The sequence below is a fragment of the Pollicipes pollicipes genome, unplaced genomic scaffold (assembly GCF_011947565.3).
Source record: "Pollicipes pollicipes isolate AB1234 unplaced genomic scaffold, Ppol_2.1 Scaffold_3447;HRSCAF=4054_pilon_pilon_pilon, whole genome shotgun sequence".
Lineage (NCBI taxonomy): Eukaryota > Metazoa > Arthropoda > Thecostraca > Pollicipedomorpha > Pollicipedidae > Pollicipes > Pollicipes pollicipes.
Window position 1 is genome coordinate 19,004,097 of NW_023596297.1, and position 23,644 is coordinate 19,027,740.

General features: G+C 56.5%; 1 protein-coding gene across 1 annotated transcript; it reads left to right on the forward strand.

Moving 5' to 3' along the window:
* Positions 1-175: 175 nt before the first annotated feature.
* Positions 176-23,251, forward strand: LOC119091771 (isoleucine--tRNA ligase, cytoplasmic-like). The gene is made up of 24 exons (XM_037214639.1): positions 176-272; positions 3,525-3,814; positions 5,830-5,980; positions 6,815-7,003; positions 7,757-7,885; positions 8,362-8,510; positions 9,411-9,629; positions 10,036-10,253; positions 10,491-10,664; positions 11,646-11,843; positions 12,597-12,735; positions 13,057-13,233; positions 13,573-13,683; positions 14,546-14,647; positions 15,573-15,719; positions 16,791-16,931; positions 17,513-17,731; positions 18,705-18,857; positions 19,326-19,445; positions 19,860-20,009; positions 20,702-20,814; positions 21,232-21,361; positions 21,770-21,939; positions 22,735-23,251. Exons 2-24 carry the CDS (start codon positions 3,539-3,541, stop codon positions 22,961-22,963), a joined length of 3,804 nt encoding a protein of 1,267 aa, XP_037070534.1. The 5' UTR covers positions 176-272; positions 3,525-3,538; the 3' UTR covers positions 22,964-23,251.
* The last annotated feature ends 393 nt before the right edge of the window (positions 23,252-23,644 follow it).

Sequence of the window (23,644 nt, forward strand, 5' to 3'; positions counted from 1 at the left end):
GGGCTAGTAGGAGGTTTATACTGTGGGCCTGTAGTGCTACCAACTAACTTTATTGGACCGCGAACATATGGTGCAGCGTATTTATTCCGGCACGTATGAAAATTCCAATACTATACGGATGCTCCCGGTTCTCCGTACGCACCCGCGCGATCGCCTTGCCCGGCAGGATTGCCGTGCGGAGGGAGCTGTGGGCGGGTTGAGGGTGTTTGCGTTGCCGTAGAGATTTAGGTAGCGGCATATCCCGTGGGGAGCGATATCGCATCGCCTATTAGGTAGGTAGGTGTCGGGAGTGTACCGAGGGAGGTCCATGTTGGATGTCAGATGTGTAGCGAGATGGGTCATGCGAGCGAAGTTATGCCGGGTTCTGCTTGATGTGATCGTTGTGGTCGTTTCCGAATCCAGATCGATTAGCGAGAGATTTTAGTATGTACCTGTACCCCTTATATGCTACCACCACCGCAAAGCTGCAGGTGGTGCTGTGGCGACTGGTGACCGCAGATGGCAGATATATTGACAACAGTATGACATTTAAGATTATGGTGGTTCTGGCTGTTGTGTGTGAAGTAAATGGAAAATAGTGAATTGTTTGTGAATTGGCATCTTAAATTGCTAGTGATTTGAGGATGAGTGATAACAGTAATGGAAAATCAGAATTAGTTATAAATATCCAAAATAGACAGCTTGCAACTTAATGGAATCTTGGCAAAAAATATTTATGTATTTATGTCTGTGTTTATATTTTATGTGAATCCACTTCTGCTATTTATGGTGTAGGTATACTTTCCTACCTAACGTTAGAAAAAATCATTGTACACCATTGTCGTGTTTAAGGCATGACATATTGTAAATAATCTCAAAACAGGTAGAATCATGCTCCTACCTTCAAATTTCAATAACTTCGATGGCGGGCCCCCGAGCGCCGCGCGCACCGCACCGCCTGGACTCCCCAGCGCCGTTTCCGCGTTGCCGTTGCGTAAATGCAATATTTCTGCGTACCAAGAACTGTACGAAATGTACCGGACCAAAGTAAACCATTCGTCATGTTTAAGGCAGGACAACCATAACCTAACTGCGAACCATAAAAATATTTACTAAACATAAACCATATTTACCATAACCATATTTACCATATAAACCATATTAACTGTGAACCATACTATAAACCATAACTATAACTATAAACTATACTATATAAACCATACTATAACTATAAACCGTATTTACTGTGAACCATAAAAATGTACCAGACAAGGTAGCAAGAATCCATGAAATTTGATCCTCGACGCCAACGGGACCATGGGTTGCAGGGGGATTGGGTGGGGAATGTAAAGCAAAATAAGAACATGGCAGCTAAATAAAAGCTCACTACATGGCACCTATATATGGCATGGAACATGGATGCCAATGAGATGCTGGGTTGAAGGGGATATAGGGTGGGGAGGTTAGGTTAGGTTAGGTTACGTTACGTTACGTTAGGTTAGGTTAGGTTAGGTTAGGTTAGGTTAGGTTAGGTTAGGTTAGGTTAGGTTAGGTTAGGTTAGGTTAGGTTAGGTCAGGTCAGGTTAGGTTAGGTTAGGTTAGGTCAGGTCAGGTCAGGTCAGGCTAGCTTAGCTTAGCTTAGCTTAGGTTCTGGTCTATTCTCAGTTAGGTTAGGTTAGGTTAGGTTAGGTTAGGTTAGGTTAGGTTAGGTTAGGTTAGGTTAGGTTAGGTTAGGTTAGGTTAGGTTAGGTTAGGTTAGGTTAGGTTAGGTTAGGTTAGGTTAGGATATGTTCTGGACTATTCTGGCCTGCGTGTTTCATAAATGTACCTAAACTCGATAAGAAAAGATTTTGGTTGCTTTATTATTGTTACCTTGGTCCCGTACATGTTTTATGGTTCTTGATAAGCAGAAATATTGTGCTTTCGCAACAACGTAGAAACGGCGCTTGGAAGTCGAGGCAGTGCGGTGCGGGGCGTGCGGTGCTCGGGATCTCGCTATCGTATTTATTAAAATTCGAGGGTAGGAGCATGATTCTATCTGTTTTGAAATTATTTACGATGTGTTCCGCCTTAAACACGACGAATGGTTTACCTTGGTCCCGTACATTTTGTAGAGTTCTTGGTAAGCAGAAATATTGTATTTACCCGCCTGGACTCCCCAGCGCCGTTTCTGCATTGCTGTTGCGTAAATGCAATATTATTTACGATATGTCCTGCCTTAAACACGACGAATGGTTTAGGTTTACCTTGGTCCCGTACATTTTGTAGTTCTTGGTAACCAGAAATATTGTATTTACGCAACAGCAACGCAGAAACGGCGCTGGGGAGTCCAGGCGGTGCGGTGCGCGCGACGCTCGGGAGCCCGCCATCGAAGTTATTAAATTCGAAGGTAGGAGCATGATTCTACCTGTTTTGAGATTATTTATGATATGTCCTGCCTTAAACACGACAAATGGTGTACAATGATTTTTTCTAGCGTTAGGTAGGAAAGTACACCCTGACCCTATTTATTTACATAAAGGCACGCTGCTGAAATATTCCTGCATCTATACTTTCATCATCCTGTTTTTTAATGTGAATGCACACAACAACTTACCTAAGATATGCTATGTTGATGTGTTGGACATGTGCCCCATCAGTCACCTGTCATGTCAACAAAATGTGCTGCTCTCAACTGCCAGTGTGCCATGCTGTTTCATCATGATCATGGGTAATCAGATAGCTCAACAAATAGGACATAACATGACACACATTATGCAATTCAAAATCTATGCAACAGACCATGGTAGATGATTATGTCATGTTAAGCATGACTAACTGTGGCAGGCATATTGTGTCCAAACAAAATGAGCATGCATGGTCATGCCATTTGATGACATGACATTCAGACACATATGGTTCACAACTGAAAATTGTGAGATGGTCAGCTGGCACGCTAGCAGCCAAGGTTGGGGTCAGCAAACTTAATCTACTGTTATGTGGTGATATGTGACAGAATAATTTTTTGTTTTTTTAAGTTTTTTAAATAAATTTATTCTGAACAGTTTGCATGGGTGACTTCAGGTTCAGGGTACCTGCCAAGGGTACCTGCTGTGTGTACTGTGAACCCACCACCCAGGTTGTGCCCCCCAGTTTAACCCATAGTTTTGCCTGGGCCCTTTTGCCAGACAAGAATGGGAAGGTTTTTATGTGACACACCAGGCTGTGGCATGGCCGCCCGTGCCTGGGTCAACCCTCGTTGGCTGCTTGCCAACTGACCTTTTCATGTCAGTTGGGTCAAACAATGCGCCCACTCTGGGACTCATACCCAGTGTTGTTAGATTATGAGACCGGCATCTTTCCTCTGGACCACAGAGGAGGCAAACTCACCACAAATCACAAAGAACTCACCACAAAACAAATCAGGCAAAAGAAGGATGGCTGGTTTACCAATCTCCTATTACAGGTGTCCATGGGATCTAATCTACGATTACATGGTTGTATGTGACAGAAGGATGGCTGGTTCGCTGATCTGTGACAGGCATCCATGGGTTGTCTGTTGTCAGGAGGCGTGGCGATCATGGCCCAGCCGGTGCCAGAGCACATCAGCTTCCCGGCGGAGGAGGAGAAGATCCTCGCGCTGTGGAAGGAAATCGACGCCTTCCAGACCTGCCTGCGCCAGTCCAAGGGGCGGCCGCGCTTCTCTTTTTACGACGGGCCGCCGTTCGCCACCGGCCTGCCGCACTATGGCCACATCCTGGCCGGCACCATCAAGGACATCGTGACGCGCCATGCCCACCAAAGTGGCTTTCATGTGGAGCGCCGCTTTGGCTGGGACTGTCACGGCCTGCCCGTGGTGAGTGTCACAACACCCAGGGCAGCAGTGTGCACCCTCGGAAACACCAGCCATGTCAAGGTTTGCGTGTGCCTGAAAATAGGAAAGTGTAAGCTCAGTAATTTCAAAAAGAGCAAAAAAGGTGGTCACATATGTGTGTAAATGTGTACTCACTGTGCGTACCTATTGATATGCTGTTCGCCAGGACATACCCCAGCTCGTGGGCTCAGACAGGACGATGATAGGAGCATCCAAACGCATTGGCGTGGTGCAGACACGTGTATAACGCGCTAACGTACGTGACCAAGGCTATGCAATGTGGTGGAGCGATTGCTCCCAAAAAGTGGCCCGAGTTTGTCCTGCGGAATTCCAAAATGTCGTAGCGGCCGAACATTCGCTCGGGAAAGGTGCGACGGCGCATCATGATTCCGCCGTTCAGCAGTGAAATCCAGGGAGAAGCATCCATACGTACCACATGCAAATATGACGTCACGCACTTGCGGTCATCCCCCTCCCGCCGGCTACGCGGCGATCACGCCGGGCGATAAAACCCTCGCTTGGTCATATTTGTAAGCGTAGCGTCCCAGACCGGTGGCGTCCGGTAGGCCTCTAACTGGACTTGAGGTGCGGGGCAAAGGCTGGCGTACTGCTTGTCATGAGAGAAAGTCAACCGTATCCGGCAGTAAGGTCTTAAACCATTTAAACAACTTAAGGATAAGCACACCTGAGTGTAACGTTATGTTGTCGGTGCTCTGCTTTGTTACGCACCGGTTATGCTCCAGTATGCCATCCCCCACCCCACAAAATGTATCGTTGTATATCGACGACCCCATACTTCACGTAACAGATGTTAAGCGGGGTCCAAGCAACCACTGTCAACCTAGTGATAGTGTTTCCACATTCGTTGCATTCACCGTATTCAGAAACGACAAATCGACGAAAGAATTGCCACAAGCGATGCCCGAAGTAGTGGGCGATGCGGCCCCGGATGTGCTTGTGCGTGATTCACGAGTCCATGAACAGTTTTCCTAATCGTTGAGATTGCGTGCGGCGCACGATGGAAGTCAAAGATACTAACCGATAGGCAGTTTTTCTAAACGGTGAGATTGCATGCGATGCACGATGGAAGTCAGACATTAGTCGATGGGCAGTTTTTCTAAACGGCTAGATTCCAAGCGATGCACAACGGAGGTCAAGGACACAAAAACATACGACACTCGGCAAAATTCCACTGCCATGTAGTGAGATTTTGTCACTGTCAAAAATTGTCGAAAAAGTGGTGTGCAAACGTAGCGGAGAGAGGGGGGGGGGGGGGGGTTGTCTCGACCCTTACAGCAAGGTGACACCTGCACCCTCATAAGCCCAGCTCGGCCGTGGGGCATGTGGAGCGTCACCAGCACCTGTGACCCTGGTGAGGTGGCGCCCTGGGGAGCCCGCCGCCTGTGACCCTGGTGAGGTGGCGCCCTGGGGACGTGTGACCCCGCCCGCCACCTGTGACCCTGGGGAGCCCACCGCCTGTGACCCTGGTGAGGTGGCGCCCTGGGGAGCCCGCCGCCTGTGACCCTGGTGAGGTGGCGCCCTGGGGACGTGTGACCCCGCCCGCCACCTGTGACCCTGGGGAGCCCACCGCCTGTGACCCTGGTGAGGTGGCGCTCTGGGGACGCATGACCGCGCCCGCCGCCTGTGACCCTGGGGAACCCGCCGCCTGTGACCCTGGGGAACCCGCCGCCTGTGACCCTGGCGAGGGAGCGCCCTGGGGAGCCTGCCGCCTGTGACCCTGGCGAGGGAGCGCCCTGGGGAGCCTGCCGCCTGTGACCCTGGCGAGGGAGCGCCCTGGGGAGCCCGCTGCCTGTGACCCCGATGAGGTAGCGTCCTGGGGACGGGTGACCGCGCCCGCCACCTGTGACCCCGGTGAGAGGGCGCCCTGGGGGCGCGTGGCCGTGTCCGCCGCCCGTGACCCTGGTGAAGTGACGCCGTCTGTGGACGCGTAACCGCGTCCGCCGCCTGACACGTGCCGTTGGTGACGCCATCGGCAGGAGTACGAGATCGACAAGACGCTGGGCATCCGCGGCCCGGACGACGTGGCCAAGATGGGCATCGACCGGTACAACGCCGAGTGTCGCAAGATCGTGATGCGCTACTCTCACGAGTGGGAGACGGGCGTCGGCAGGATGGGGCGCTGGATCGGTACGTGTCGTCCGATTACCTCGGGCCGCCTGCTTCCGTGAAGTTGTCCCAGGAGCCCCCGGCACACTCCCTGCCACTGGTTCTACACTGTCGGCTGTGCATTCATCCCATCACGAAGCGCATCATCTGCTCACTCGTAGGGACAGGCTGAGTTGCAACGCTGTTGTCAGACGCTGTCCGTCGCAGATAACAGTGTTCGAAGCTCAGTTGCGATGCCTTGCAACAGTCACAGTTAAAATTGCAGACGAAGTCGATGACGATGAGGTCATATAATATGATTCACATATGAGATGTTGTCTAGCTATGTTGGGTCGATATATTTGACTTCCAAAACTGCTTTCAGTCGACTTGACAAAGGAAAGTTATCTGCGCGAAGGCTGCTGGGCATTATGTGGATTCTTGCTAAATATAATTTGATATGCCAGTTCGGTATGTTGAGTCACATCACACCTGGCTGTTGCATGCGCCAGTTGGTCTCACTGTGGCTGTGGGCTGATTTACTGAAGTGGTTGCCCGGGTTAGTTTTTTATTGTTTCTGTCCCCGTTCATCGACCCAGGTAAATCCGTAGCTAGCATGTGAAGCTGTCAACAAGCAGTGCAATAGTTATTCTAATAAAGCTCAAGCATGGAAACAGGCGTAACTTAGTCCCGGAACCAAACTGCGCATCCCGCAAACGAGGCCGTGTGGTCCGTTTATGTGATGAGCATATTATTACACGGAATCCTGTGCGTTGTGGGCGACGCAACTGACGTGCCGCTTTCGGTTAAGTTGCGAAGGCTGGATGTCTAATAGTACTCCGGAATGATGCAATACTACCACGGTCTTTTCCCCAGACTTCCGTAACGACTACAAGACGCTGTACCCGTGGTTCATGGAGAGCATCTGGTGGGTGTTCAAGGAGCTGTACAGCAAGGGCCTGGTGTACCGCGGCTTCAAGGTGATGCCGTTCTCCACCGGCTGCAACACGCCGCTGTCCAACTTCGAGTCGGGCCAGAACTACAAGGACGTGGTCGACCCGGCAGGTGGGTCTGCATGGGCTCCCCGACGGGGGTGAGGGAGACGGGTGTGGCGCGGGGTGTCAGCTACCGTCTGTAAATCTGGTGATCGGGCCATCCGTCGGATGCCTTTGAAAACTGAATGTGTGCGGAGCAGTGTGGTGTATGGCAGCGGACGATACTACAAGGAGGGAGTGCCGTCTAGGGAAAACGGTGTCAAAATCGTTTTTGCGAGTAAACGCGTAGCACTGTTTCAAGTCTGTCGTGCAGGTCAAACAGTTGCTTTGTCCTTAGGCCATTTTCAACGTTTATGAGCCCCCTCTGCAGTAACTGAACTTCTGCGATCATTAGCTGTGTACTTGTTACCGTTATTGCCCCACCGCTTATGTGTAGGTGGTGATCAGCCTCGGCCGCCGCTCGGCGGGTGTTGTACGTTGCCGGCCTGGCAGTGACTGTGTGGACTGTGTGTTCTAATACTGGCAGTGACTATGTGTTCCTTGCCTGGCAGTGACTGTGTATGTTTCCGGTCTGGCAGTGTCCATGTGTGTTCTCTGTCTGGCAATGACTGTGTGTGTTCCCTGTCTGGGGCAGTGACAGTGTGTGTGTGTTCCCTGCCTGGCGGTGATCATGTGTGCTCCCTGCCGAGCAGTGACTGTGTTCCCTGACTGGCAGTGACTGTGTGTGTTCCCTGACTGGCAGCGACTGTATGTGTTCCCTCACTGGCAGTGACTGTATATGTTCCCTGACTGACAGTGACTGTGTGTTCTCCCTGCCTGGCAGTGATCGTGAGCTTCCCACTGGACGACGAGCCGGACGTCAGCATGGTGGCCTGGACCACCACGCCCTGGACGCTGCCCAGCAACCTGGCCCTCTGTGTCAACCCCAACATGACCTACGTCCAGGTCCAAGGTGAGCTGGAAACACGGACATGGCCTACGCTCTGACTAAAGCTACCACTTTTGAGACACCGCTGAGTATCTTGTTATGTGATCAAGGCCTCTGACTCTGAGGGTCATTAGTGCGTGATAGGATATTTGTCAGCCAGGTAAAGTAACAAATAGCAAACGAGGTCTCCATACAAGCTGGCGATTTCGTGGAGTGAAGTAATGCAAACGTTATAAGCCTCCTCATCTCGGCCTGCCGTAGGATGTGATCGCCCCAAATCAAACAGCTTATTCTTTACGCGTCATTTCCCTCGGTAGAGAATCACCGTTGTTCAGAACATGTTGTCCAATATGTCCAGGACATGTATGTGCAATATATATTTTGGGATCGTCTGCATGTGACGGAAGTTTTGTGTGGGTGATCACCATGGTTGAGGTGTATGATATGGTGCACTTTTGTGTAGGGGTTTTCCAATACTTCACGAGTCGTTGCTTTTCCAGAGAAAGAGTCTGGAAAGAAGTACATAATGATGGAAGCACGACTGATGTCGCTATTCAAGTCGGAGGAGGAGTATACTGTGCTGAAGAAGATGAAGGGTGCAGAGCTAAAGGGCAGGGCCTACAAGCCACTGTTTCCGTACTTTGCCAAGGTTGGTTGGTGGCCGCACTGCTGATGTCACGTATTTAGTGTGCGAATGTGATACGAATAGTCACGGAAAACTCAGCATTGGGAAGAAGTGATGTCGCTGAGTATGGATATTTATATTGTTGTTACCCTATTGAGTTTTATGTATCATAAAACCTGCTCAAGACTTACCTTTCGAAATACTGGTCGCATCCGTCGTATCCGGATATCACAAACGTTGTGCCTAAATCCCGCTTGCTCGTTTCCCCTTCGCGGCAAATGGCCAACATACTAGTGACGCCATACCGCCTTGTCTTTTTTGTTACAATCGCCGAGGTTTCGGCTCAGTCTCAATGATCAATCTAAGCAATCAATCTCAATGAATTTTATTTTTTTAACGTTCGGCAAAAATGGTGGGAAAGTTAGCCCGGCAAAACGTTCGGCTGAAATGGAACGATAAATAACAGTTGTTTGATAATGTTATAGTCCTTCGAATGAACTTGGATGCAGGCTGTCGCTAGGTGTGGCCCAAGCTCTGCTATTGACACCGGCCGCTGCCAGAACTGGCCCGGCTTTGGTCCGGCCAGTCAGTTCACCTGGCCCATATGCGGCGAGTGGGAGGCAACATTGTTCTACGGTTTTCGGAGAAAACTTTGCCGTATGAATGTAGCAGAGCCTTTTCAGTCACCGCACCGTTCTGTTGGTATTATGGTTTTGCAATTCAAAGTAATCAAGCCAAAAGTGAACCGAGAATTCCAATAGCCTGACCAGATATTGAGTTTGATGTCGACGGCATTGGTATGATGTCGCGAAAGCAGCACATGCTCACTCCACGACTCACTGCGTTGCATGTACTAACAGCGTTCCTGTGCTGAGAATTATCGAAGCATCACTTGTGATTACGCATTTGTCCATGTTGTTGCAGATGAAGTCGTCGGGCGCCTTCCGCGTGCTAACGGACGGCTACGTGACGGAGGAGTCTGGCACGGGTGTGGTGCACCAGGCTCCCTTCTTCGGCGAGGACGACTACCGCGTCTGCCTGGCGGCCGGCGTCATCACCAAGGGCATGGACATGGTCTGCCCGGTGGACGCAAGCGGCAAGTTCACCGACCAGGTCTCCCACTTCAAGGGCCAGTACGTCAAGGTGCGTGAGGCGCAGGCTCGTGGCGCAGACAGCGCTGCGTGTGTGTGTGTGTGTGTGTGTATGTACCCCGGCCCGTGTGGTCACGGCGGGCCGTGAGTCCTGGGCACAGGGGGCTCTCTTAACGCGACGACTCCTAAAAGTCAAGTGGGAAGACAGGACAAACCCCGGACTGAGGCTGCCGCACGATTGTAAAAGGGAAGGCGTGCGCTGCGTGTACCGCCGATCCCCGCCGTCATCTCAGCGCAGCTGACTGATGCCCTTGTTATTGGCGCCGAGTGGCCAGCGATCGTCAGCTGAGTGGCGCGGTTGCCACTCGCCCTGCTAGGGGAGCCGATAGCGGCCGTTCCCACGTGGTGTACCGCCGGGGGATTTGCGGCTATCGGTCGACGCCTGTCCGCGCCGCCAGGACGCCGACAAGCCGATCATGAAGCACCTGAAGGAGGCCGGCCGCCTGGTCAACGCCAGCACCTGCAAACACAGCTACCCGTTCTGCTGGCGTTCCGACACGCCGCTCATCTACAAGGCGGTGCCGTCCTGGTTCGTGCGCGTGGAGCACATGACGTCCCAGCTGCTGGCCAACAACAGCCAGACGTACTGGGTGCCCGACTTCGTGAAGGAGAAACGGTGAGCTGGACATCTGGGGCTGAGCAAGCGGCGTTTTCATTGTCGTCTGATGCTGTAGGAGACACGTTCAGCCTGGGACGCGCCAACTGCAGTGGTTATTGTGTCTTGGCATGAATTACAGAATGGCTAAATATGGGTGGAGGATGAACCCGAATGACCCCTGCGTACGGTGAGAGCAAGGGCCGCTCGTGTGAGGGCGCAGCGCTCTGACCGCCGCGCCTCCTCGCCTCTCCGCAGCTTCGGCAACTGGCTCCGGGACGCCCGCGACTGGGCCGTCTCGCGCAACCGCTACTGGGGCACGCCGATCCCGCTGTGGGTGTCGGACGACCTGGAGGAGGTGGTGTGCGTGGGCAGCATCGCCGAGCTGCAGCAGCTGACCGGCGCCACCGTCGACGATCTCCACCGAGAGACGTGAGTGGCCGGCTGACGACTTCCGCCGAGAGACGTGAGTGCCTGGCCGACGACCTCCACCGAGAGACGTGAGTGACCGGCCGGCTGACCTCCGCCGAGAGACGTGAGTGTCTGGCCGACGACCTCCACCGAGAGACGTGTGTGTCTGGCTGACGACCTCCGCCGAGAGACGTGAGTGTCCGGCTGACGACCTCCGCCGAGAGACGTGAGTGGCCGGCCGTCGACCTCCACCGAGAGACGTGATTGGCCGGCCGTCGACCTCCGCCGAGAGACGTACCGATGTAAGTGGCCGGCCGACGACCTCCATCGAGAGACGTGAGGTGTCCGTGGCCGATGAGTCTGTATCATCAAAGCTCTCCACGTTGTTGGCTTAGGATCTATCGTGTCCCGTTTGCTTCCGCCCGGGCACACTAACGTTTTTTATCTCATGACGGTGCCACAGGTGTCGGTCGGCCACTTTCTGTAAGTCCGTTTACACTCGATTTTTCACGTCCGTCGGAAAGCGCTTGCGTAGTTGCGCTTTAAGCGCGCACCTACCTACGACATACTTTTGTGAACGTGTCCGTACTTTCCGACGGCTATCACCGGGGGCGCACCTGATGTGCCTTTCACCTACCCCGTCTTCCGTCTGCTCACACCTGGCTTTTCATTTAAAGAAAAGGAGTCGAGGAATGTTGTTTGCATGTCGCAAAGACTGGGAAGCGACCTGTTTTTATCATGTTTGGGATGATTTGCGGTGGTTTTTCGATGTCAGCTTTCCCGCATATCGGAACGGTCAAGATGATTTAAGCGGACGTTGGAGCATTGTGGGTAAACATCCGTATGAACAGCCCAAAGCACGAACCGCCTCCATCAATCGCTATGAATCGTCCTGAGGTGAACTCACTGCTCGGCTTCACTGTGGAGGACTGACACCATCAGTCCACCGGCCGGAGGTGGACACCGGGCGTCGGTGGACTGTAGCGTACCTCTGCGCCGCAGGGTGGACGGGCTGACCATCCCTTCGCGGCGGCCGGGCCAACCGCCGCTGCGCCGCGTCTCGGAGGTGTTCGACTGCTGGTTCGAGTCCGGCTCCATGCCGTACGCGCAGGCGCACTACCCGTTCGAGAACCGGCGCCAGTTCGAGGACTCGTTCCCCGCCGACTTCGTGGCCGAGGGCATCGACCAGACACGCGGCTGGTGAGCGGCAGGGCTGGCGGTGGGGGATAATGATGGGTCTAGAACGCTGCCGTGGCCGGGGTGAGGGCAACGCCAGTATGTATGGGCTAAATTCCAAAAACTCTTGATTTTTAAAATTTCAATGATTTCCTTTTTTTGATTCTAGGACTGTAAGGCAAACACTTGTGTAAATCTGCTTCGATATTCATCAAAGTGGAGAAATGCGTCGTTTTTTGCTCAACTTTGACCATCCCAAGGGGATATAGGTTTTCATCAAAGTGGGGATATGTATCATGTGCTGTTAGACTTGGGTGGACATGGTCCAGACCCTACCTCTTCCCTGATGTAAGGGCATCGGTCATGGAGGCGTGCCGGCTGGCAGGCTGGACTGGCCCCCCTCCGGTGGTGCTGCTACGCATGGCCTTACGACGCTTCAACTTGACTAATTATATATATATATATATATATATATATATATATATATCTATATATATATATATATATATATATATATATATATATATATATATATATATGCACAGTTATTGTACTTGATTGACCGTGGTAATCGAACTATGTCATAGTACTGATGTTGGCTGCCGCTGAGACCGTGACCGCTGCCGTATCTGTGGCCGTCACGGCCCGTCTGCCGGCTGCGTTCCTAGCCAGCTGACGGGCTGGTGTGCGACGGCCCGGCGCTGGCGGCGGCGCCCGGCTAGTCGGATTTACGCCGACCCTGCCGACGCCCTCAGACGCGGCCCCTGATGTCGCCAGGTTCTACACGCTGCTGGTGCTGTCCACCGCGCTGTTCGGCAAGCCGCCATTCAAGAACCTCATCGCCAACGGCATGGTGCTGGCTGCCGACGGCCAGAAGATGTCCAAGCGCAAGAAAAACTACCCGGACCCCATGCTGGTACGACGTCCGCTATCACCGCTGCTGCAGCATCTGCTCAGACACGGCGGTGTGGTCGGGAATAACGTAAAGAATGATCTTCTGCTTGGGCTCGGAGATGTGTAAGGCGTGAGAAGGCGTAAATCTCCGCTCTCTAGCAGTTTTGACCGGGGCTGCAAGCATGTTGCAGTGACGAGTTGTGTGACATTACCATGTGTCGGACGTCGCGGACGCGTTGTTCGGCACCGGGTGCGCTGCCTGCAGCCCCACGTGAGCGTTGGATATCGCCTGGCCGCGCGGTCGCCGGGATCGGTGTGTTGAGCGCCGCCCGGCCGTCGGCAGATCGCGGACCGGTACGGTGCCGACGCGCTGCGCCTGTACCTCATCAACTCGCCGGTGGTGCGCGGGGAGAGCCTGCGCTTCAAGGAGGAGGGCGTGCGCGACGTGCTCAAGGACGTGTTCCTGCCCTGGTACAACGCGTACCGTTTCCTCGTGCAGAACGTGCACGGCTTCGAGAAGGTAGGCGGCGCGGCGTGCACCGTCGCTACGGGTTAGTTGGAGGTGTGGTTTCGTGATGGCCAGGTGGTGTAAAGGCTTGCATTAGTTTTCCTTTTGTTGTTGCTTGTCTTCATTTAAATGGGAAACATTTATTTATCTAGTTTTTTGTGCAACGAAACTGTGACTGTGTGACTGTGACTGCGACAAAACCTGTGCAGTTTGAGGGTGTGTACTGCTGGATGAACATAGGACAGCTTTGCCAAAAAAGAGACCCCTTTTTGTGTGGATAAAATGTTAACACTGTGAGCACTTGTGCGTATAACTGCGTATCGTAAGGCGCTGGTGTTTGTTCATTTGCAGGAGGTTGGGGAGAAGTTTGTGTATGACGAGGCCAATGTGTCTCCCTCTACCAACCTGATGGACCGCTGGATCGTCTCCTTCACCCAGTCGCTGCTGCTGTTCGTCAAAAAGGTGACGGCTCGGCGCACAGTCCGGCTGACATGCCGTGCTCGTGTACAGGGACTATGAAGAGGAGCGAAAACTCTAGCACGTAGGAGAGGGGCAGAGTGTGAACCCAGAGCTGGTAATTTATCAGAGGTATGAAGTAGTCAACGATAATGGTGTGAAATAGCCAGCGTGCGGCGTGAGCCTGAATTGTTGCGACGAACTTGGCTTGTGCTTGACCACGGATGGAGTCCAAAGTGAATCTGAAACCAGCCGACTTATAGTTCAGGCATAGTGAGACAGACCCTTTTGAACCATTATGATTGTTAGTTTGACGTAGTCAACAAATACGTCCGTGAGTCAGTGAAACAGAAATCGGACAGCATGCACTCACAGTCAGACAGCCAGTATGTACACCCCAGGAAACAGTGATAGCTCTGTCTTGGTATTGAGCTTGAGCTGTCGTGGTATCGAAATGAATACCATATGTTAAGTCTTATAAAGTCATTGGACATGCCATGTGCCAAATTGTTCTCGCTAGAATTGGCTCCTTCGGACATGGTCACATGATCGAACCATGCGGCCTTGGCTCGGTGTCAGTGAGCGTGCTCTGCAGCTGGCAGTCGGTGTCAGTGAGCGTGCTCCACAGTTGGGAGTCGGTGTCAGTGAGCGTGATGTGCAGCTGAGTTTCGATGCCCGTGAGCGTGCTCTGCAGCTGAAAGTCGATGTCAGTGAGCGTATCAAGCTCACTGATACCGAGCGGCTGGCGCTGAGTGAAGCTGCCGGCCCCGATTGGCTCTGAGAGTGGCTGGTGATCATTGAAGGGCCCGGGGCCTGGTTGGTTCTGTGGACGGCTGGAGCTGTCACTGACCGTCGGGCGGCTTCGCAGGAGATGGCGGCCTACCGGCTGTACACGGTGGTGCCGCGACTGGTGAAGTTTGTCGACAACCTCACCAACTGGTACGTCAGGATGAACCGCAAGCGCCTGAAGGTAAGCCTCTGAGACTGAGGTGATGAGCCGTCACATAAAGAGCGGTGTATAACCCCGTCCGTCCGTGCCGCACCGGCATATGCTCTGCCGCAGTCCATATGACATTGGGTTGCCATAGCATATGACACTCAGTAACAATTGGGTGAATTTGTCGTGCGGTTTGTCTTAGAGTTTAGCTCACGAAATGAATGGGTGACAATGCCCGACCTGCTCGATAATTCCCGACTTACCGCTACCAGACGGACGATCGGTTTGGTGGCGATAAAGCTCCAAGATACATCAAGGCAACACCAGAATGCTGTCATGCTCACTACTAACGTACTTCCCCCGTGTCTGTTTTCTGTCCGAAGTAATACATACTCGGATAGGACTTGAATGCTATGAAATTAACGCACGTGTAATTCTACCTACCGGTTAAGATTGCCGTTCTGCGGCTGCCGTTATCAGACGGAATTATTGTTCTCTTCGAGAATTTGACGCTTGCTGTCGGAATGGCGGCTTTACTGCTTTCAAAATGTGTGTCTGCTATATGCGTTGCAGACGGGCTTCGCCTGCTGAATTTGAAATGCTTTTTTGCTTCAGTACTCCCGCCTTGAGTCTGAAATTTGCATACGTGTCCTCGAAATCTCTGAACGAAAGTCACTAACAAAACACCTTGTTTTTGTATGTTTGGATGCATTAGTGAAAATGTGTTAATGCGCGTCTTGTTTTCTGTGTGCTATATCGGCTCAGTACAGCACAGTTTGTGATCCCCGCGTCCGGTGGTTTACAAATTTGACTACTGCATGTTGTGTTGTGGCTGTGCGGGTGTTAAGCGCCGGCCGCCGCCGTTGTGCTCCTCACGTCCAGTGGTCCACAAATTAGCATTTACGTGTTGTGCTGTAGCTGCACGGGTGCTGAGCGCCGGCCGCCGCTGTGTCGGCAGGGCGAGGGCGGCGCGGACGACTGCCGGGACGCGCTCAACACGCTGTTCTCGGTGCTGTTCTCCATGTGCCGCGTCATGGCGCCCTTCACGCCGTTCCTGACGGAGACCATGTACCAGAACCTGCGCCATCTCAGCAGCAGCGCCGAGGTAGGGCAGCGCGGCAGCAGCCCGAAGGCGGCGGCGGGAGACCCCAAACCGGTACCGGATTTTTTAGTTTGCAACAGCAAAAATAAGTAGCGCTGCAAATCTGTTTGTAATCTATTGAAAACGCCGCTGGGACTAGCACACCAGCGATTATCCCCCTCGAACCCGCCAACGACCATCCCGCCGCGAGTGTAGTTGCTGTAATGCTGGGCGTGTTAATAGCTAATGGTGTGTTTGGCGAATGATGTGAACCCAACGTTATGTTACCAAATAATCCGTCCTATAAGTCACTTTTAAAAAGACGTATTGCATGTCTGTGGCAGTCAGCGTTAGTTAGAGTCGTCGGATGTGCGTGAGACGCGGCTGCGGCACGGCCGTGCTGCTGCGTGACAGTGCGCGGGACGTGGCTGCGGGACGGCTGTGCCGTTGTGTGGCAGTGCGTGTGGGACGTGGCTGCGGGACGGCCGTGCCGCTGTGTGACAGTGCGTGTGGGCTGTGTCTGCGGGACGGCTGTGCCGCTGTGTGATAGTGCGTGGGACGTGGCTGCGGGACGGCTGTGCCGTGGTGTGACAGTGCGGGGACGCGGCTGCGGGACGGCTGTGCCGTTGTGTGGCAGTGCGTGGGACGTGGCTGTGGGACGGCCGTGCCGCTGTGTGATAGTGCGTGGGACGTGGCTGCGGGACGGCTGTGCCGTTGTGTGACAGTGCGGGGACGCGGCTGCGGGACGGCTGTGCCGTTGTGTGGCAGTGCGTGTGGGACGTGGCTGTGGGACGGCCGTGCCGCTGTGTGATAGTGCGTGGGACGTGGCTGCGGGACGGCTGTGCCGTTGTGTGACAGTGCGGGGACGCAGCTGCGGGACGGCTGTGCCGTTGTGTGGCAGTGCGTGGGACGTGGCTGTGGGACGGCCGTGCCGCTGTGTGATAGTGCGTGGGACGTGGCTGCGGGACGGCTGTGCCGTTGTGTGACAGTGCGGGGACGCGGCTGCGGGACGGCTGTGCCGTTGTATGACAGTGCGTGGGACACGGCTGCGGGACGTCTGTGCTGCTGTGTGACGATATGTGGGGGCTGTGGCAGGTGGCGTCCGTGCACTACCTGTCGCTGCCGGAGCCGCGCCAGGAGCTGATCGACGCCGTCATCGAGCGCTCCGTCAGCCGGATGCAGGCCACCATCGAGCTGGGCCGCATCATCCGCGACAGGAAGACCATGCCAGTCAAGGTGGGGCCCAGCGCGCGCGCGCGCCCTTCCCGCGGCACAGGGCCGCCGCCCCGTCCCGCCCCGCCTCGTCCCGCCTCGTGCCGGCACGGCGCGGCAATCCGCGCGCCGCCCCGTCCCGTCCCGTCCCGTCCCGTCCCGTCCCGTCCCGTCCCGTCCCGTCCCGTCCCGTCCCGTCCCGTCCCGTCCCGTCCCGTCCCGTCCCGTCCCGTCCCGTGCCGGCACGGTACGGCTGGCGGGTGTTGATGCTCTCGCGCACGAGCCAACTGTCTTAATCGACTTAAGGTTCTGAGAGCAAAGGCCAATCAATGGCAAGGTTTTTCGACAGTATCATCCTCGCTTCGCGGCGATGTTTTGCTATGCCGACCATCTCAAGTGCAGGCGGCATTTTTCGTGACAGGTGATTGTGGTGTACGTCACTGATCCGACGTTGCCGCCATGCCTGCTGTGTGGTTCGCATCTCAGGAGCAGTTATATATATGTATGTTTTATGATCTCTGCATCTGATGACGCGTGGCTGTCGTGCCATCGGCGTGCGTTGCACCGGCTGCCGCGTGCGTGACCGGCGTGCCCGGCGCCGGCAGTATCCGCTGCCGGAGGTGGTGGTGATCCACACCGACTCGTCCGTGCTGGACGAGCTGGAGCCGCTCACCGGCTACGTGCTGGACGAGCTGAACGTGCGCACCGTGACGCGCACCAGCGACAAGGTCAAGTACGGCGTGCAGCTGCGCGCCGAGCCCAACCACCGCACCCTCGGCGCGCGCTGCAAGGGCGACTTCAAGGCCGTGATGGCTGATGTCAAGGTACGACGAGTTTGCTGGCAGTTCGCAGCGTTAAGGCGGCGGTCAGGGCTGGGGTACGGTCACTAGATCGATAGGGCCCCAACCAGAACACGTGGCTAATCGGTACAGAGGTTGGTGTTATACAGGTTGGGCGCCATATGACCATTGTAGTCGGTGCGCCCCAAAGCCCAAATGATCATCATCATCGCGGTGTTTGACAGATCAATTAAAAGCTTGCGACCTTAGTTTTTAGTGTTTTGATTCATGATGTGCTAGTCTGCGCACATTTTCTCTTACGTTGCCCAAATTCAGCTCCTGTTTGGGATTTCGTGGGACCAGTGGGAGGTTCGGAAAACCGGCGGCTTAAACACCGTACCACATGGGCTGCCCGCAGAAAGGGATGTTTTGCATGGCGGCCTCTAGCGGTGACGCTCCGGGACCATTGCCTGGTAGACTAGCATGAGCGGCTGGGGCAGACGTTCACAGAGTGTCTCGCAATGAGAGATCTGGTCTTCGTAGCGAGCATTTGTCTGCTCTAGTGGGTGGGCAACAGGTGCGTGGGCCATGGGTAGCCCGGATGTTGGACGAAGCATCCCTCAGCGGCTGATCGTTACCGACACGCGTCGCCGGGACATTGTGGCGGTGACGCCCAGTGGCATACGTGGGCCGGTGTTTCGGTTGGCGTGGTGCCCTCGGTCCCTCGGTCTATCAGGGTAGCGGCCGGTTCGGCCCGGCCCGACCCGGCCCGGCCCGCACCGGCCCAACCTGGCCCACACCGGCCCGGTCTGCCTTGAATTGACTGCGCTGTCTCCCATGGCTGACACCCGTCTCCCGTGGCCGACGCCCATCTCCCGTGGCTGACGCCCGTCTCCCGTGACTGACGCCCGTCTCCCGCGGCTGACGCCCGTGTCCCATGGCTGACGCCCATCTCCCGTAGCTGACGCCCGTGTCCCGTGGCTGACGCCCATACCCCGTGGCCCGTCTCGCCCGGCAGGCACTCGACGACGCGGCGCTGCAGCAGTTCCTGGCGGGCGGCTCGCTGACGCTGCGCGGCCATCAGCTCACTCCCGATGACGTGCACGTGCGCTACAGCGTCGGCAACGACGGCCCGGCTCTCAGCCAGTACGAGGCCCACTCGGACAACGACGTACGTGACTGGCGCCGGCCGGCGTCGCTGGGGGGGGGGGGGGGGGGGGGGGGGGGGGCGCGGCCGCGGCCGGCGACGGGCGGAACGGGATCGGATGCGACGGCGGGGCGCGTGCCAGTGGACCTGCGCAGGAAGTGGGCCGCAGGCGGCGTGGCATTTGTGTATGCAATAGCAGCGTCTAACGAGCTGCTATCGTTGCAGTATAAGTTGCAAGGCATTTAGTGCGCTTGAATATTGGCCGATTTCCTTCATCGTTTGCGCGTGGTGCTTGTCACGTTCGACTTAGTAGTCGGTGGAAGTTGATCCCAAATAGTGATGCTTCACAAATCGTGTGACGTACTCAGCCGCGTAGCGTATGACTGCGTTCCTTGGTCAGATATCACTGCGGAAACGCACATCACATAATGGTGTTTTACGCGTGGTGAGTCGCCCAGGTGCGTGACGTCTGACAGCTGTCGCCGTATTCAGATTCTCGTGCTGGTGGACACCACGCCCGACCAGTCGATGCTGGACGAGGGCGTCGCCCGCGAGATCATCAACCGAGTCCAGAAACTGCGCAAGAAGGCCTCGCTGGTGCCGACCGACGAGGTGGGACGGCGCTCACCAGGCGCGGGGCGGCTGCGACTCGGGCGAGTGTGAGGCGCACAGCGCCGCCTGGACGGGTCGCGGTCACGTGGTGACGGCCGATCAGGGGCGGCGGGGTGAATGCTCCACTGGATATACCGCTGAGACTTGTGCCAGGTCCCGTGCCTGGTTGGGGATTGGAGCCTGGTACAGCCCTCAAAGAGGGATATGAAACGTCGCGCGTCACTAAAGGCGTTATGCAGTTGAATGAGCGTGTAAGCACCGCATTTGAAGCAGCGTCACTCCATCACAACGCATCTGCCGATGGAGCAGCAAGCTCATGCGTCTTGCCGCGGCCAGCGTGTGGCGTCTCGCTGTGTGCCGCGCGGCGCCCTGCTCGGGCCGTGGCCATGACGCCGCCGCCCCGCGTGCCGACAGATCACCGTGTACCAGGCCGTGGCGCCGGCCGGGTCGGCCCTGGCCCGCGTGGCCGCCTCCCACCAGGAGTACATCGAGGCGGCGCTGAAGGCGCCGTTCCGGCCGCTGGCGTCGCGCGCCGGCCGCACCATCATCGAGGAAACGGCAGACGTACGTGGCCAAGGCGGAGCGGAGCGGCGGCGGTCACCGGCCCGTGGTCGGGATCGGGCCCTCCTCGGTAGCCGGACGAGGCCTGGGGGTGCTCACGGCGGCCGCTGCCGCGTCGGACCGCTCAGTGTGCGGCCGGGGGCTGGTTGGCCGGCTAGGCCGCGCCGGGTGCAGGGAACGGCGTGCCCGCACCTCTCCCACTCGCCCTATGGTTATGCTGAGCTTTCTGTCCGTATTCTGGAGGTTGGCGCCAGAGTATGTAAGGGGTAGGATATAAGGATGATAGGATAACAACGTGGCGGGTACGCAAATCGAATATTGGGTCGTACACCGAAGACATCATTGCAATCCGAGATTGCGATCTTGTCAATTAACTATTTCATTCTTAATCGCGATAAGGATCCTTCCCCTTTGCGCACCTTACTCCAAGATGTTTTGAACCAGCAAGAAATGCGGATCGCCATCAACGTTAACATGCCATTGCCCCACATGTGCTGCATGCCAAGATGCCTGATATGAGCTATTCTGGCAGTGCGTACGACAGCGAGACTTTCCGAAATGTAACGGTAGCGGACATCGTGTAACTTGGTAATATGTAACTGGGCAATATTTGCACGCCTGTCACGCTTCCATGTCCTATGTGGGCGCCAGCTGCGGAGGTGCCGAGGACCTGGCACCGTCTGGGTGCTCCACAGGTGAAGGGTGCGAAGCTGACGGTGGCGCTGGCGGCCGGCTTCTGCGCGGACTGGACGGCGCAGTCGGCGGCCGAGGCGACCGCCAACGGGGACAAGGTCCAGCCGTTCTGCAGGTGGGACGACCGGGCGTCTGACGCTGGCTCCCCGGCTCGTGTTGGCCGCCGCACACGGTGCGCTGTTCGTGTTCGGGTACGGAGTTGGCCGGTCCGAGACGGCCGATGTCATTGTCTCGCCAATACGGCAAGACGTTGGCCAACATCCGCAGAGGTTTGCGTCATGGGGTCTCGACTCCCGCCGGACTGTTAAAACGGCTGCATGCCTCGGCGCGGAGGAGTGGTTACCGAGGCGCATGCAAGGTGGGATGGGACTGGCGAATCTGGCGATCGCTATCTTCCGCATGTTGTGGATGGCGCATTGTGTAGGCCGACGGTATTCAGACTGCGCGCGTCTGGGCGGACGGTGCCCGGACTCTGCGCGGGTCGCCGGGCGGGTGTGGCTGACGGTCGCCGTGCGCCCGGCGCCTCCGGCAGGTACGTGAATCTGGAGCTGATGGACGCCGAGCCGGCGAACGGCGCGCGCTCCGCCCGCGCCGCCCTGCTGCTGGAGAACCCGGCCGGCCAGAACCAGCTCAGCGTGGCGCAGCTGCACACGGAGGCGCAGGTTGGTCGGTCCCCGGCGACGGCGTGCGCCGCTGTCCGCCGCCGAGCGAGCCGGCGGTCAGTCCCGCGCGTGTCCTGCGGCCACCGGTGGACGGGGGAGAGCGCCGCGTGTCGGTGGGCTCCGCTGGCCGCACGGCGACCCAGAGGTGCGAGGCCAGGGCGCGCCTTATGAGGAGCAGTGTCGCTTGTGGTCAGCAGTTCGTTTAGCTGACCATTCATGACAACCGTTGGTATTGATATTCAGGACGAGTGTTGGCAGGCAGGTGACGATATTGGTGGGGCGCGTCTGATGTCTGGGGTGTGGCAGCGAGCATGGCTGTGGGGCCGTGCGCGCTGTCGGAGCCGAGAGCGAAGCCCGCCGCCAGCGCGCGCCGCTGCCTTGTCGGTAACCCGTCGTGTTGGCCGGCAGCTGGTGTTCGGCCAGCAGCGGCGCAAGGTGTTCATATACGACGGCCCGGACGCGACGCAAGAGGTGGCGGCGCCGGCCGAGCTGGCTGGCCGCACGCTCTACGTGTACACGCGGCCCGACCTGCGGCAGGGGGCGGCCTCCAGTCCGGCCCGAGCGGCCGTCCACACCAGGTACGCACGCGCTGTACCGCCAGCGCACGCCGTCGGCTGGTTGTAGGTGGCGCACACTGGCCGTGCAGGCCGGGTACCGTCCGGAGACCGGAGTGCACCTGACCCAGAGCTGCCTAGTGGATTGCTCGTGATCTCCTCCATGAACCCAGGCGTCACATGAAGGGATCACGATGCAGGGTTGATTCAAGTGGGCAGTGTTGGTGCTGGGCATCATCTAGGTCCGGCCGCCACAAGGACGTCCAGGCCAGTGGTCACTGTATGCTGTGCGTGGACCACCAGCCAAGCGCCCGGTATCCCGAGCTCGCGGCCCGTGTCCAGGTGACCAGGAAGCCCACCATCAGACGTGGTCGCCGCCTCCGTACCTGCGTTTGAGGGAACGCCAGCCCAGGCCATTTAGACTGTAGTGATAACGCGTGCCAAACCGCGGTTCACTTGCGCCCCTCAGTCAGGGTCGGCAACAGCTGGCTAAGCTTCCGCCTGCCAGTTTTTTTTTTTGCCGGAAACTGCTGGCGAGGGAAACGGCGGAAACTGGTGAAAGCCTATCAGCTCGACATACTTAATATTTATGTCGGTCTGTAGTGCCATTGTGTGGCGGCTCACCATTGGGATCGAGCTCAAGTCCAGTACAGTGTTACAGTGCTGACAGAAAGTGGTTTCTGCCATTGATGCTGAATTAAACTGGTAGCAGTCTGTTAAAGCCAGCAAGCGACATTTCCCCGGGCTACAATTCAGCCATGCCTCCAACGCCAGACAAGCGATCCGTCTTCCTGACGCTGACCGGGCCCGCCTCGGCAGGTTTGTGAACCTGCAGAACGGCGTGTGGCGGGCCACGCTGCTGCTGGAGAACCCGCACGGAAGCTTCATGTTGGACTGGACGGCGCTGCGCCGGCGCGCCGCCCAGCTGATGGCGCTCGACTCGCCCGATGACGTCGTCCTCAGCCAATCGGAGGGCGGCGCGCCGCTGGCCGCCGGCGGTGACGTGGCAGCGCTGGCCGGCTCGACGCTGCACGTGCGCCGGCGATAGTGCAGCGCCGTGGGCTGTGGAGCCCCGACGCCCAGTGTGCTACGGCTAGGTTATGTCGGATCGGCTGGACAGGACCGTGGCGTTCTGTCCCGCGCTGGCGCTGGAGGGGAGACGTTTGCCTAGGTGCCGGTTGCTGGTGTGGTGGGTGAAGCATCGCGTTCGTTCTGTTGCGTTGTTGGGGGATCGGACGTCTTTCGGTTGTGTCCTCGTGCGTCGTTTTGTGCGGACGGTCAGCATTCGCGTGCAGATACGCTCAGACATAATACACAGCCGAACGACGACTTCTCAGTGGTTGTATATGTACCGTACTCGCTCTCAACTCCGGAGTGTGGCCATGCTTAGCATGCTGAGGAGCGGGCCGAGGCTCTCCGGCCCGGAAGAGCCTGTCGTCCCCCATCCGACCCAGCTGGTCTACGCGCGCCCGCTAGCGCGGCGGTGGTGCCCGTCTCCGATGTGGCATGAGGCCGTCTCCGTGGTCTCACACCACGGTACCATTATGGCTCGCGACTCTTCCGCACCGCCACTCGCTTTCAGCCATTGCACAACGGTTCGAGGGACCCGGATGAAGATGGGTGTCTGGTCACGTTGGCTTGCGGCGTGGATCGTATTCCACAACCATTCAGTCTATGCCGACGGCGATGTGTTTCGCCCCTCGAGATCATAGCGGGAGATGCCCAAGCA

Bases quoted from the DNA above. Each gene is read 5' to 3' on its own strand.
- LOC119091771 (XM_037214639.1), top strand. From the start codon at position 3,539: ATGGCCCAGCCGGTGCCAGAGCACATCAGCTTCCCGGCGGAGGAGGAG. The intron at 11,844-12,596 runs GTGAGCGGCAGG...TGATGTCGCCAG, and splicing joins ATCGACCAGACACGCGGCTG to GTTCTACACGCTGCTGGTGC. The intron at 18,858-19,325 runs GTACGTGACTGG...CGCCGTATTCAG, and splicing joins AGGCCCACTCGGACAACGAC to ATTCTCGTGCTGGTGGACAC.